Below are 15,666 nucleotides of genomic sequence, written 5' to 3' on the forward strand. Positions count from 1 at the left end.
CTTAGATCCTTTGCCTGTTTTTCGGCTATTTCTTTCTTGACTATTTGAGGAGTTCCTGTACATTATGGAAATTAATATTTTGTCACATATACTGCCAATATTTCTTAGCAGTGTGTGGTTATTCTTTTGGATTTATGAATGTTTTTAATCAAAAATATTTTACAAAAATAGTGTTTTACTTTTATCCTACCTAGGAGATATTTACACACGTTGCACACATTGAATCTAAATTGATTTTTTTTAGCATATAGCATTTTATTTTTATTTATTTATTTTTTTACAAATAGTTTATTGTCAGATTAGTTTCCACATAACACCCAGTGCTCATCCCCACAAGTGCCCTCCTCCATGCCCATCTCCCCTCACCCCACATCCATCAGTCCTCAGTTATTGTCAGCATTCAAGAGTCTCTCATGGTTTGCCTCTCTCCCTTTCCCCCACCATTTCCCCCCTTCTTCTTCCCCTTGTTCCTCAGTTAAGTTCCTCCTAATCCTCCTATATGTGCAAACATATGATATTTGTCCTTCTCTGCCTGACTTATTTCGCTCAGCATAACACCCTCAAGGTCCATCCATGTTGCTACACATGGCCAGATTTCATTGTTTCTCATTGCCATGTAGTATTCCATGGTATAGATAAACCACACTCCTCATCAGGGAAATACAAATCAAAACCACACTGAGATACCACCTGACGCCAGTCAGAGTGGCTAAAATGAGCAAATCCGAGAACTCTAGATGCTGGCGAGGATGTGGAGAAACGGGCACCCTCCTACACTGTTGGTGGGAATGTAAACTGGTACAGCCCCTCTGGAAAACAGTGTGGAGGTTCCTCAGGAAACTAACAATAGAACTCCCCTATGACCCAGCAATAGCACTGCTAGGAATTTACCCAAGGGATAAACTGATTTTCTTAAGACCAAGATTACATTTTATTAGAAGAAGCAAGCAAGGTCCAGATTAATATAGTGACTATCTACCAGCACACAAGTCTAAAGTGGAAATAAAAATAAATCAGTTCCAGACTTCTGAACTTCTTTATCCATGCTCTCTCCATTGGGGTGTCTCATAGCCATCATTTCTCTTTTCCCCTTCTTTGCTACTTTTTTTTGTTATTTTAGATATTTGTATTTTCTACCTTACCAAATAGGTTTAAAGACACTAACTTCATGAACCATATTTAAAGGTATAATCTTTATTGTCATATATCAGATGCCCATATAATCAAATCTGTGTTTCAGGAACTAAGTTGTCCAGTTGTCCCTTACACGGTGTTTCCTTTCTAACCTCTGGTTTCAGCTTTCTTTCATACGTTTACTCTGTCACTCCATGTATCTATCTCCCACTCTTTTCATTACTCCTTCAAAATATATCCCCTTGTCCAAATTTCCTTCAAAACTCCTACCTCTGTTTCAGGAACAAATGCATCTTTTTTACAACTCAATTATCTCTCATTAGACTGTTTTCACTCAACCACTGGCATCTCAGTTTATGTCTACAATGTGACGAAACAGCCATCTAAAAACTAAAAGAGAGGTAATGAGCAGGAAATAGCTGGTTTTAAGTGGTATTATTTTATAATTCAATTGTTTAACTTAAAAGAAAAACAGAATCAGCAGACTTTTCTAGTTGTGGCACTGTCAGGAGAAAGAGGTTACTGCATATTTTAAATATCCACAATTGCCTGAAAACCAAATGCACTGATATATGTGAGAGTACTACAGAAGTGTGGCATATGGAATGACTTTCCTGCATAGCCTTCTTTCACTGTTCTTGTTTTCTTCAGGTGGATAAAGTAGAATCCTTCAAGTATAGTCAGAGTACCAGGGATAGCCTCCATGCCAAGTACAATACCAAAACCTGTGGCACCGTAGTGGGTGATGACCAGTGGGGACACCTGCAGTTGGATGCTACCTCCGTGTACCTGCTCTTCTTAGCACAAATGACTGCTTCAGGTTAGTACCAGGACAGAATTACCGGGAGCTGCTGCTGGTGGAGCACTGGCTCTGGCGCATGTGGCTTCTCCAAAGGTGTTGTTGACCAGAAAATAACATAGCTGTTCACATTGCTCAAAGATACACAGTGGGAAAATACTATTTTGCGAATTTTATACAGAGAAACAACTCTTTGAGGTCTAGTTAGTATGCTTTTCCATTGAAAAACAAGTCTGGGGTACAAATTAATTTTTTTAATTGAGAACTAGGAAATCTGGGGTAGATTTTCTTTAGATGGGTATTTTTATCTTTTATCAATCCTCAGATACCATGAGATGGGAAAGAAGGGCTACAGTTTATTGCTTCTAGTGTTCTTCACTGAACAGCCTACAATCAAATATTAACATAAATTGAACCACCTACTTTATATTACTCTATGTAAATGTGATAAACAAGGCATCTATCTTAAGACATCTAAATTATCTTAAGGGAATTAATTTAGGAATCAGAATTCAAGTATTTATTTTATTATTGAATAATATACCCTTTTCAGATGGTTTTGTTATTAGCATTAGATGTTTCACCTGAAAAAGGAAAATGTAAGAACCAACATAATTCCCTTTTATTTCTCCTAACTTGGGGAGGACAATGAATATGATTACAGTCCATTTGTAAATTAAACAGGACCTTTCCCAGATCTTCCTGACTAAGTAAATGTACTCAGAATACCACATTGTTGATATTCCAATTTCTTTATCTTCCTATCTGGGTATAGAGCTCCTGAGTACTAAGGGCATTCAGGGTGAGAATTGTCCCAGAATATTCTTTTTTTTTTAATATTTTTATTTATTTCTAGGAGAGAGAGACAGCGTGAGCAGGGGAGGGTCAGAGAGAGAGGGAGATACAGACTCCGAAATGGGCTCCAGGCTCTGAGCTGGCAGTCAGCACAGAGCCCAACGCGGGGCTCGAACCCACAAACTGCGAGATCATGACCTAAGCGAAAGTCGGACGCTTAACCAACTAAGCCACCCAGGAGCCCCTGTCCCAGAATATTCTTGTTCTAATTTTTTAATTTTTAAAAATGTTTATTATTTATTTTTGAGAGAGATAGAGTGTAAGTGGGAGAAGGGCAGAGAGAGAAGGAGACACAGAATCCAAAGCAGACTCCAGGCTCCAAGCTGTCAGCGTAGAGCCCAATGCAGTGAGATCATGACCTGAGCAGAAGTCAGATGCTTAACCAACTGAGCCACCCAGGCACCACCCCCCATTTAGTGTGTTTTAAATAGCACTGCCTTCTTTGGCCTTACCCAGCCCTACCTTATTGCATCTGTGTGTACCCTCTGTTCTACAAGCAGTGTTTCAGCTCTACAGGGGACAGGATGCAGAGGTCCTGAAATGTATGATGTTGCCTCAAAAGACAGGTCCCTCTCCTGTGGTTAACAGGGTTAAGATCATTCAATAAATAATTATTGCATTATTGCCTACTGTTTAATATTATGTAATACCATGTACAATGCTATGTGAGATATTTTAAAGACTGTAAATATAAATAAGAAATGGCTCCTTCAAATTTAGGTACAGATTTATTTATAGTGCAGAGTAAAAAGTAAGTTCATAAGAGCAAGGAAAATAAAATTCTTTGAAACACAGAAGAGAGGACTCAATGGCAGCATCACAGAAGAGATAGAATTTGAGCTGGGCCTTGAAAGAGCAGTTAAGATTTCAAGATATGGAGAAGGCCATTTAATATCATGAGCAAAGGGACAGGTGATAGAAATGGGGCAGTTCTGGGGGGGAGGAGGGATGGGCATGGAGGAAGACACTTGTGGGGATGAGCACTGAGTGTTATGTGGAAACTAATTTGACAATAAACTATTTGTAAAAAAAAAAAAAAGAAATGGGGCAGTTCTATTCTATTCGTTAGCTGTGTCACAAGTCTGAGAGATGGACAAAAGCAGTTTCATACCCCCTACCTACTCTCAGTGTCTGCATAAGCAAGGAGACAAGATAAGGCTGTGAAGCTAATGTCCAATATTACCATCTCTTCTCTTTTTTCCTCTCTGTCCAAGAGGTTGAAGTCATTTGTTGCTACAAGAAAGACCTGGCTGCCACTGCTGCCCAGTGCTGCAGTTGCTAGTTTTGACAGACCATGCATCAGGAAGAATTTGCAGTCTGAGGATATGGATCATATAGTCCTTTGGGGTTCTTAAAGCTACAGAGTTCTCATTCAAAACATCTGTCCATAGCTCAAAGATTTAAATGCAAAAATTGAAATTGTAGAAGTACCAGAAACATTCATGGAATAAAGCTTCTTCATAAAAGTTTATGAGAAGAAAACTATTAAAAAAAAAAAAGTTTATGAGAAGAAAACTATGCTGTAAACAAAGTCAGAGTTCAAACTAGGAAAAATACTTGCAACACATATGATGGGTAAAAGGATAATTTCCTTAATATTCATTGATACATCAGTAACAGAATAACCAGCAATTGAATAGAAATTGGTGAAGGACTCCACCAAGCAGTTCATAGGAAAAGAAATGCAGATGGCTTATAAACATATAAAAAGACTCAAAATCTTACCCACAATAAAAGAACTGCAAATTAAATTACAAGGAGATTTTATTTCTCATCCATTACAGTGGCAAAGATCAAAAACTTTTATTAAAGCCTCTGTTGACAAGGGTATGGGGAACAGGCAGGCAGTGCTGATTGGTAGGTAAACTGTGGAACTTCTTTGCAGAATAACTTGGTGATGATTATCAACATTTAAAATGCACATGGTGAGCAGGGGGAAGTGTACTGATATTTGCAACTTACTTTTTTAATGTTTATTTATTTTTGAGAGAGAGAGAGAGGCAGAGTGTGAGGAGGGAAGGGGCAGAGAGAGAGGGAGACACAGAACTCAAAGCGGGCTCCAGGTTCCGCACTGTCAGCACAGAGCCCGACACGGGGCTCGAACTCATAAACTGTGAGATCATGACCTGAGCTGAAGTCGGATGCTTAAGCAACTAAGCCACCCAGGTGCCCTGCAACTTATTTTGAAATGTATCAAAAATGATGGATTGATGGATGGTTGGATACATATATGTTAGGAAAATACAGTAAAATGTTAATGCATGAATCTATCTAGATGATGTGCCTATAGATGTCCATTGTAAAATTCTGTCCTTTTTTTTGTTTGTTTGAAAATGTTCATAATACAATGTTGGGAAAAAATGATATGCATAAATCTGTGAGCAATCCTTCTAAGAATTTACCTTGGGAAAGAAAAGAATTTACCTTGACATACTGGTACATGTGCATGAAGATATATATATATTCATTACAGTATTGGTTATAGTGCAACCTAAATGTTTTCAGTAGGGAACTGGTTATATGAATAGCCATTTAGTGGAATGTTGTTTAGCCATTAAGAAAAATAAGACAGATATACTTAAAATTATCTCCAACATATATGGTTAAGGAATCAAAGTGCCTCTCACTGTACCAAAAGCAGGAATAGGATTACTTGAGAGTAATGGGATCAGTCAGTTACTCTGGCAGCCTGAAAGCCTATAGTGATAATTGACCAGCTCTATATCCTTACTGTCTTTTCCTTCAGGACTTCATATCATCCACAGCCTAGATGAGGTCAATTTCATACAGAATCTTGTATTTTACATTGAAGCTGCATATAAAACTGCTGTAAGTACTCATTTTAGAATTAATTTTAAACATATGATGGTTTTATTTTTAAAATTTTTTATTAACTTTATTTGCTTTTGAAGAGAGAAAGAGAGAGCGAAAGAGATCACATGTGGGGAGGGGCAGAGAGGGAAAAGGGAGAGAGAGAGAATCCTAAGCAGGCTCCAAGCTGTCAGCACAGAGCTTGATACCAGGCTCGAACTCACAAACCATGAGATCATTACCCGAGCCAAAACCAACAGTCAGATGCTTAGCCAACTGAGCCACTCAGATGCCCCTAACCATATGATGTTTTTAAAAATACTAGACAACCTGCTCTTTCTCTTAATGCTGCACCTCATAGTGAACCAATCTATAAGGCTTCTGGCAGAAATCGCCTTCAGCCTTTTTCTTTACTAAGCTCTGTCATCCTCTGTTTGCCTCCTTTCCAAGGAAGTATAGAAGCAAGAGGGTCAAGATGCTATGCATCCATTCTTTTCAAACTCTGTAATATCCTGTGTTATGTATTTGGGAACCTGGAACTAGGTTGTGGTCTAAAAAACAGGAGCAAGATGGCTAGGGAGTATAATGAGTCAGCTAGCTACTTAGAAATAAAATTTGGCCATATGTTTAATATTATCTGTAGACATTGCTTCTGTATCTACTATACAAAAAATAGTTCCTTTTTCTTACAACTACCACAGGACATATGTTTATACTAAATCATGATATATTTAACATCTCCTGTTTCAGGGATCACTGTTCTTCACTCCATAATGTTCATTGTATTGAAGCTGGTTGTCATAAGTAGTCCAGGTATTTTTAGTCATCTAAAACGTTTAATTTGTTTAGATTATTTTTAGCTGTTTTAGATGGGAGGGTAAATCTGTGACCTGTAACTCCTTATTTGCCAGATGGAGAAGTTTACCATAAACATATTTGATGCAAGCTACATTATTTGTTGACTGGTCCCTTTGCCTTCTGATACCATAGGCATGCTATGGTCCAGGATACAAGTCAAAGTTCTCTGGACTCTCCATTGCAGCCAGAGATTACAGCAGAATTAACAATATGTGTGCCTTCTCATAGTCTAATCTTTGCTGCACAAATTAGAGTAGAGTGGGGTTTGGGGACAAGTGAAGCTAGCCATGGATAAATATGGCTCACCTTACAGAAGCTTCACTTTAACTAAGAGATTTGATGTAAAAGTCATTTAAGGTATATATAGACACAGGTATAGGTGTGTGTGTGTTTGCATGCACACATGCATGTTTACACATGAGTATTTCCAAATTCTGTTTATTGAGAGAGTGTAGAAGCAATGGCACCACAGTGACAATGAGTACCTGTCCCTCGGTCTTGGATTAACTGCTCATCTTGTAATAAGAGAAAGTAGGATTCCTTGTAGAAGTGGTTGATTGAAGGGGTGAGCTGAGGAAATCACAGGATGAAACTGCAGTATCTTGTAGTGACAGAAAGTGAGGAAGTGTTCAAAAAGAATGGGGCATGTCAAAAGGGCATAGGAGCCAACCCAGAAGAACTCCCAATGGGTAAAGCCGGAACAATTTGAGCAACAAAACAAATAATGATAATATTTTGTTATAATCCAGAGAATAACCTAAATATTTATGAATTCATACTAATAGAAATAAATGAGAGAGAAAGAACAGCTCTTCCTTAGAGGAGAATTGCAATTAATGACTGTAGAGTTAATTAAGGAACTAAAATATCACCATTGAAATACCACTGTAATAATTGTTACAAACAAGATTCACCAATGGATGCTAAATTAGCAGGTAGATATTTGAGGAGATACAGGATATTTGCAGAGTTATAAAGTATATTTTTCAAGACAGTAATTAATCACAAGGGAGAGAATATTAACAAAGCAGTAGCATGGAGAAACCCTGCAGACACCATGTGATGAAGGTTAACATCACCACAATAAGTCATAGCAACACCGTGTACTCTCTGATGTGATGCAGTGAGAAGGACACATCATAGCATCTGTAGTATTCTTTTTTTTTCAGATTTTTAAAAAAAATTTTTAATGTTTTATTTATTTCTGAGAGAGAGAGAGACACTGTGAGCAGGGGAGGGTCAGAGAGAGAGGGAGGCACAGAATCTGAAACAGGCTCCAGGCTCTGAGCTAGCTGTCAGCACAAAGCCTGATGCAGGGCTTGAACCCACGAACCATGATATTATGACCTGAGCCGAAGTCAGACACTTAACTGACTCAGCCACCCAGGCACCCTGCATCTGTAGTATTCTTGACAGAAATGCATAGTCTTAATATAATCAAGAGAAGGCATCAGGTGAACCTAAATTGAGGGAAATCTATAAAAATGTCTGACCACTGATCTTCAGAAAGTGTCAAGGTCATGAAAGACAAGACTTGAAAAACCTTAACTGATTAGAAGAGACCAAGGAGGGATGACAAATACAGCATAGTATTCTGGATTGGATCTTGGAACATAAAAAGGCTATTAGTGGAAAAACTGGTGGAAACCTAAGAAAGTCCATAAGTTGGTTACTAGCATTGTACTAATGTTAATTTCTTAGCTTTGACAATTGTACTATGGTTATGTCAGGTGTTAACATTAGGGGAAGTTGAGTGAAAGGTCTATGGGAACTCAATGTACTGTTTTTGTAACTTCTCTGTAACTCTGAAGTTCTTTTAAATAAAAAAGTTTTTAAAAAGTAATTTTAAATGTTATTACATTATCAAAGGGCTACATAAAGCTACAGTTAAGAATTTACACTTTGGACTGAGAGTACTTGGACTCTAATCCTAGCTCTATCACTTATTAGCTGTGTGACCTTGGGTGAGTGAGTCACTTAACCTCTCTTTGCACTTCAGTTTCATCATCTATAAAATATAGATAAATGTAATAAGGAAGGTAGCAGTGTAAAGTGCATAGGTTAGTGCATGATACATTGTCAGTGCCAATAGAGAGTAAAATTAGAATATATATTTAAGATAGAACACTGGACTGCTGTTTAAGCTCCATCATCCAGAACCCCTAGGTATCTGCTTTGATGAAAAATTTTGAGAAGCACTTTTCTACATGAACTGAGTTATAGTTCTTGACTTGATCAACTGTTGAGGAGTCTTCCAACATCTTGGAGGTCCCAATAGAATTTAAAGATACTGGGAAAATAGCTAGGAAGCAGCCCAACTCATTGATATCTCCTTAATAAGCATTGTGGGTACACACATGTATGGCAAATTAGCTACTATTAGCCTTTTATTCAAGGGTTATGTGTCTAGTAAACATTTAGTAGTAATGACTTGCTAATGGTATGTTGGTTATTTTATGCTAGGACTTTGGGATATGGGAACGTGGAGACAAGACCAACCAAGGAATCTCAGAATTGAATGCCAGTTCAGTTGGAATGGCAAAGGTAATTTTCCTTGCTTTATTTATACCAAGTACACCTTTGCCATAGATAAAGGCTTAACATGAATTTGGACTAAAATCAAGTTGTTCTTTTTTTTTTTTTAAAGTTTATTTAGTTTGAAAGAGGAAAAGAACACAATCGGGGAAGGGGCAGACAGAGAGGGAGAGAATCCCAAGCAGACTCTACTCTGTGAGCACAGAGCCCAATGCAGGTTTTGAACTCACAAAACATGAGATGATGACCTGAGCTGAAACCAAGAGTCGGATGCTTAACTGACTAAGCTATCCAAGTGCCCCCAAATTGTTCTTTTAAAACACAGGCAAGGGGNTTTCTTTCATAATATCCAGATTTATATATCCAACTGCTTTTGTCACATAGCTCTAATTATATATACCACAGAGACCTCTGAGAACATATCTTAAACTAAATTCATCTTCTCTACCATTACAAAAATAAAAAGAGGCCTTGCCCCTTCTATACACCAGTTGACACAACTTGATATCAGGGACCATCTGTCAATCCTGAACCCCTTCACTCTCCTGCATCCCACATATCATCATCATAATCATCATCATCATCATCATCATCATCATCATCATCATCATCACTACCTTTCTATTTGACTCCTCCTTTTCCTTCCCACTGCTACTGCCTTAATTTCAGCTCTTATTTTTGGAGACAGCAAGAAGGCATTAAATAGGATAGCAGGAATAGGATCAAACATATTATAATGATAAATACACATGGCCTAATTTAAGTTTCTCCTGCCAAAAGACACAGATTGAGTTTTAAAAGATATATATATACCCCTATGTTTATTGCAGCATTATTTACAATAGCCAGGATATGGAAACAACCTAAGTGTCCATCTACAGAGGAATGGATAAATATGTGATACACACACACACACACACACACACACACACATGCACACATATAAAATGCAATATTACTTACCCATAGGAAAAAGTGAAATCTTGCCATTCATGACAACATGGATGGAGGTAGGGATATTGTACTAAGTGAAATAAACCAGACAGAGAAAGAAAAACAGCATATGATTTCACTTATATGTGGAACCTAAAAAACAGAACACAATTAGAAGCACACAATAAAGGAAACCTAAATTTCCAGCAGGTGTTAAATGGCTTAATAAATATGAGTGAATACTATGTTGAAATAAAGAATTTTCATAATATAGAGAAACATTCATGTTGTAGTATCCTAAACAAATTTTATATGAAACATGATCTCAACTATAGACAGATTTGCAGAGAAAACTAATAGGGAACATGCCAAAAATATGAGCATTATTTTGGGTGACTTTTTTGCCTTCTCTATACTTTTTATGTTTTCAAAATATTCTGTACCAAGTATGGTATACTTTTATAATCAGAAAAGCAAGAAATTAATAAGTAAATTCAATTTTTAAAAAACATGGTAACTCATCTTCTGCCTTGATGACTAATAACTTTCATCTTTAAGTCAATCATAGTGCCTTTTAGGCTATTCACCTCTCTGTGGAAACTCAGTGATGCGCCAATACCTAATGGCTCTTGCATTTTAGTATCTTATATCCACACAAGTTGTGGTATTTCTTATGTACTCACATCACACTAGTCGATTACTACGAATTCATCTGTGCCATGTTCAAATTATTTTTAAAGTGTGATGCTTGACTTGATAATGCTAAACTTTATCTAGCTTATGCCATATATTTAAAAAATGTATTTCTATTGAGATGTAATTGACATGTAACATTGTGTAAGTTTGAAGTGTACAACATATTGATTTGATACATTTTTATTGCAATACGATTACCAGCAAAGTATTACATAACACCTCTATCACATCATGTAATTATCATTTCCTTTTTGTGGTAGGAACAATTAATAGTCTTAGATAATACAGTATTATTGTCTATAATCACTGTACTGTGCATTAGATCTCCAGAACTTATTTATCTCCTGGTTGCAAGTTTGTGCCTTTAAACAACATCTCCTTAATTCCTTTATCCCCCAACCCCTGGTAACCACTATTTTACTCTACTTTTTGGTATTTGGCTTTTTTCACATAGAGGTGATATAATACAGTATTTGTCTTTCTCTGTCTCACTTAACATAATGCCTTCAAGTTCTATCTCTGTTGTTACAAATGGCAGGATTTCCTTTGTTCTCATAGCTGAATGATATTCCTGTGTGTGTGTGTGTGTGTGTGTGTGTGTGTGTGTGTGTGTGTGTGTATCACATCTTCTTTACCCATTCACCTGGTGACAGACTCCTAGTGTTTCCATATTGGCTTCTGTGAATAATGCTTCAATAAACATGAGGGTACATATATCTCTTTGATATCCTCTTTTCATTTCTTTGTATTCCCAAGAGTGGAATTGCCGGGTTGATCATATGATAGTCCTATTTCAAGTTTTTTAGGGCCCCCCATAGTGTTTTCTATAGTGGCAGAACCAATTTGCCTTCCATCCAACAGTGTACAAGGGTTTCCATTTCTTCACATTCTCGTGCCAACACTTGTTACCATGTGTCTTTTAGATAATAGCCATTCTTTTAAGTTTATTTATTTTGAGAGAGAGAAGGGGTGTGTGTGTGCAGAGGAAGGGCAGAGAGAGAGAGAGAGAGAGAGAATGAATCCCAAGCAGGCTCTGCACTGTCCTCATGAGTCTGATGCAGGGCTCAAACCCATGAACCACGAAATCATGACCAGAGCCAAAATCAAGAGTCAGTCGCTTAACCAACTGAGCCACCCAGACGTCCCAATAATAGCCATCCTTACAGGTGTGAAGTGGTATTGTATTGTGGTTTTGATTTGTATTTCCCTGTTGATTAATGACTTTGGATATCTTTTCATGTATCCATTGACCGTTTGTATGTCTTCTTTGGAAATAATATATATTCAATTCCTCTGCTCATTTGTTAATTGAATTGTCTTTTGATTATTGAATTGTATGAGTTCTTTACATATTTTAGATATTAACCTCTTATCAGATGCAGTTTGTAAATATTTTCTCCTATTCCATACATAGCCTTTTCATTTTTTTAAATTGTATCTTTTTTTGTGCAGAAACTTTTTAGTTTGATGTAATACCATTTGTTGATGTTTGTGCTTTTGGCATCATACCTAAAAAATCATTGCCAAGACCAATGTAAAGATGCTTTTCTCCTATGTTTTCTTCTAGAAGTTTTATGGTATCAGGTCTTATGTTTAGTCCATTTTAAGTTCATTTTTGTGAAGGTGTAAGGCAGGGAGCCAATTTCATCTTTCTGTATGTGGTTATCTAGTTTTCCCAGCACCATTTGTTGAAGAGACTATTCTTTCTGCAAATACTAAGTGACTGTAAATGCAGGAGGTTATTTCTGGCTTATTATGTTTCATTGGTCTGTTTGTATATTTTTATTCCCATACCGTAATATTTTAATCATTATAGCTTTGTAGTATATAGTTTGAAATCAGGATGTGTGATGCCTCCAGCTTTATTCTTCATTCTCATGATTGCTTTGGCTATTTGGTGTCTTGTGGTTCCATACAAATTTTAGGACTGTTTTTGTATTTCTGTGAAAAATGCCATTGGAATTTTGATAAGGATTGCATCAGATCTATAGATGGCTTTTGGTAGTAAGGACATTTTAACAGTATTATTTCTTCTAATACATTGAACATGGAATATCTTTCCATTTGTGTCTTTAATTTCTTGCATCAAAGTATTGTAGTTTCCATTGTACAGATCTTAGTTAAATCTATCCTTAAGTATTTTATTACTTTTGATGCTATTGTGAATGGGATAGTTTTCTCTATTTCCTTTTCCAGATTTTTTTTGTTGTTAATGTACATAAACGCCATTGATTTCTGTATGTTAATTTTATATCGTGTAACTTTACTGAATTCATTGATTGGTTCCAACATTTTGAGGTTGAGTTTATAATTTTTTATATATAAGATCATATCCTCTCTATATAATGACAGTTTTACTACTTCTTTCCTATGTGGATGCATTTTATTTCCTTGTCTTGCCTAATCGCTCTAGCTAGGATTTTCCCATAGTATGTTGAATAAGAGTGGTGAGAGCATCCTTGTCTTTCTCCTGATCTTAGAGGAAAAGCTTTCAATTTTTCACTGCTTTTTATTTGAATTCCAGTTAGTTAACATACAGTGTAATATTAGTTTCTGGTGTACAAAGTAGTGATTCAACACTTCCATATATCACCCAGTGCTCTTCACAGCAAGTGTTAGCTGTGGGGTTTGATGTTTATGGGCTTTATTATGTTCAGGTATATTTATTCCACACTGTATTTGTTGAGGGTTTTTATCATGAAAGGAAGCTTACAACCTCCATCTTAACTGTCTCTGGAAAAATATGGGAGGCAAAGAAAAATTCACAGGCCCCTGGGAATAAAAAAAATGCTACATTGTTTTTTCTGTTCTTCTGAGCATATTCAAAATGACTTCATATGCACTGATTGATACTGGGGTAAAGGGAGAAGAATATATCTTTTGGTAAAAATGTTCTTTGTTTCTTTATCCTTCGCAGGCAGCCCTGGAAGCATTAGATGAACTGGACCTATTTGGTGTGAAAGGTGGGCCCCAATCAGTTATCCATGTCCTGGCTGATGAAGTGCAACACTGCCAGGTAAGAGATTAATGGACCACATTATAGAAAATTTTATTCTTACCCAGACTCAGAATTAGCATGGCTTTTAGAATAAGGAGACCTTAGAGTACATAATCTGATTTATTATCATGTGCCAAAAATGTCTTATCCAAACTTCCTATACTGAGACAAGCCTGATATAGCATGAACTGTAACATAGATCATAGTCCTGTTCTCTCATCCATGGTTATAAAGGGATTCCCACCATATTGTGTGGAATTCTCCACTGTTGTCATATCAAGGGTCTATAGGGTCTGCTCCTGAATATCTCCTTTTCTAAATATACCAAGAGAACAAGAGGTGAATGATTTTGAGTGTTCTTCTTGACAGTGGCTTTGAAACATTCTTTTGTCCCCAGTTGGCTCTAGGCTGAGATGTTTGGAGATTAGGCTGTTTAAGGAATAAGAAAGTATTTTCAGTTTTGTTTAGGGTTACTCTCTGTATTGAAAAATTAAGGTTCTTCTCATTGGCAAGATGACCTCCTTGCCTTCAAACTATGATTAGATACCCATAGTGAATATAAACTCATCTTCTAATTTTAAAATGTATTTTCCTTGGAAAAGATAAATGTCAGCAGTGGAGGACCTGACCCTTCCACATCCTGCTTCTCAGCAGCTACATTTTCTTTTATCTTTACCCTTAAGTGGCTAATGGGGCAAGGGGATTGTGGGCGAGATGATGTTAGTGTATTTATCTATTAGCAGTTGTTTAAGATTCAGGATTGAGAAGCATTGAGAGCAGTATTAAGACAATGGATGATTTACATAAATAACTAGTTTTCTAAGCTGTCGCTTAGAAATTATTATTGAATTATTATTGAATTCAGTACTGAGTATAATTGAATCATTATTATTGAATAATGTTTAGATTTTCTCCTGAATGATCCTCTTCCACATACATCTTTTGAAATTAAAGCTGTTAGTTTTATAATCCCAACTTAACTACTAATGTGCCACATTTGACTTCTTTCTTTCTTTTTAGTCTATCCTTAATTCACTACTTCCCCGGGCTTCAACATCCAAAGAGGTAGATGCTAGTCTACTTTCAGTTGTTTCCTTCCCAGCTTTTGCAGTAGAAGATAGCCAGTTGGTAGAGCTCACAAAGCAAGAAATCATTACCAAGCTTCAGGTATGTCCATATGTGCCCTTCTTGTTTTCAGGCTTTGACTTTAAAGAGAAACTAATTCTCTTGGGGGCCTTGAGCCAGCAATGTAACCAAGTGATCAGGGTTAACACCACCAGTAATAAAATGTATTGACATCATGTGGCCCCAGATACAGTACACTGAGAAGTTCACAGCACAATGTGGTATCCGTGCAAATAATGTGTAATCTCAGTCATGGGAAAACATCAGACAAAACCAAATTGAGGGCCATGCTACAAAATAACTGATGAGCTCTTCAAAAGTGTCAAGGTGATGAAAGACAAGGAAAGACTGAGGAACTATCATAGACTGGAAGAGACTAATGAGACATGACAACTAAATGGAATGAGATCCTAAAATGGATATTGGAACAGGAAAAAACAAGGCCATTAGTGGAAAAACTGGCAGGGCACCTGGGTGGCTCAGTCAGTTAAGTGTCCAAGTTCAGCTCAGGTCATGATCTCGTGGTTCGTGGGTTCTGAGCTGTCAGCACAGAGCCCAGAGCCTGCTTCAGATTCTGTGTCTCCCCCTCTCTGCCCATCACCTGCTTGTGTGCACTCTCTCTCTCTCTCAAAAACAAATATTTAAAAAAGAAAGAAAGAAAAATTGGAAAAGTCTAAATAAGTTCTGTACTTTGGTTAATAGTGTTGTACCAAGGTTAATTTTTTAGTTTTGATAAACGTTCTGTAGTTATGTAAGAAGTTAAAATAAAGGGACAGTGGTTGAAGGGTAGTGGGGACTCTCTGTACTGTTTTTGCAACTCTTCTCTAAGTCTCAAATTATTTCAAAAATTTAAAAATATGTTGTCTTTTTTTAAGCCTGTCATCTCTTATGAGCTGTGTGAACAGAACCACATACAGTAGTA

At 36.8% G+C, this 15,666-nt stretch overlaps 1 protein-coding gene across 1 annotated transcript in view; it reads left to right on the forward strand.

Annotated features, from left to right (window-relative positions):
- The window catches only part of LOC144216567 (phosphorylase b kinase regulatory subunit alpha, skeletal muscle isoform), a gene marked incomplete at its 3' end in the record, with an annotated part of 36,180 nt that overhangs the window by 11,435 nt on the left and 9,079 nt on the right, over positions 1–15,666 (forward strand). Inside the window, exons 4-8 of the mRNA XM_077745971.1 lie at positions 1,786–1,954; positions 5,535–5,617; positions 8,921–9,001; positions 13,539–13,637; positions 14,640–14,786. Coding sequence (XP_077602097.1) covers positions 1,786–1,954; positions 5,535–5,617; positions 8,921–9,001; positions 13,539–13,637; positions 14,640–14,786 — 579 coding nt within the window. The remainder of the gene's footprint in view (positions 1–1,785; positions 1,955–5,534; positions 5,618–8,920; positions 9,002–13,538; positions 13,638–14,639; positions 14,787–15,666) is intronic.

This window comes from Crocuta crocuta, unplaced genomic scaffold (genome assembly GCF_008692635.1).
Source record: "Crocuta crocuta isolate KB4526 unplaced genomic scaffold, BGI_CrCroc_1.0 scaffold533, whole genome shotgun sequence".
NCBI classification, from domain to species: Eukaryota; Metazoa; Chordata; class Mammalia; order Carnivora; family Hyaenidae; genus Crocuta; species Crocuta crocuta.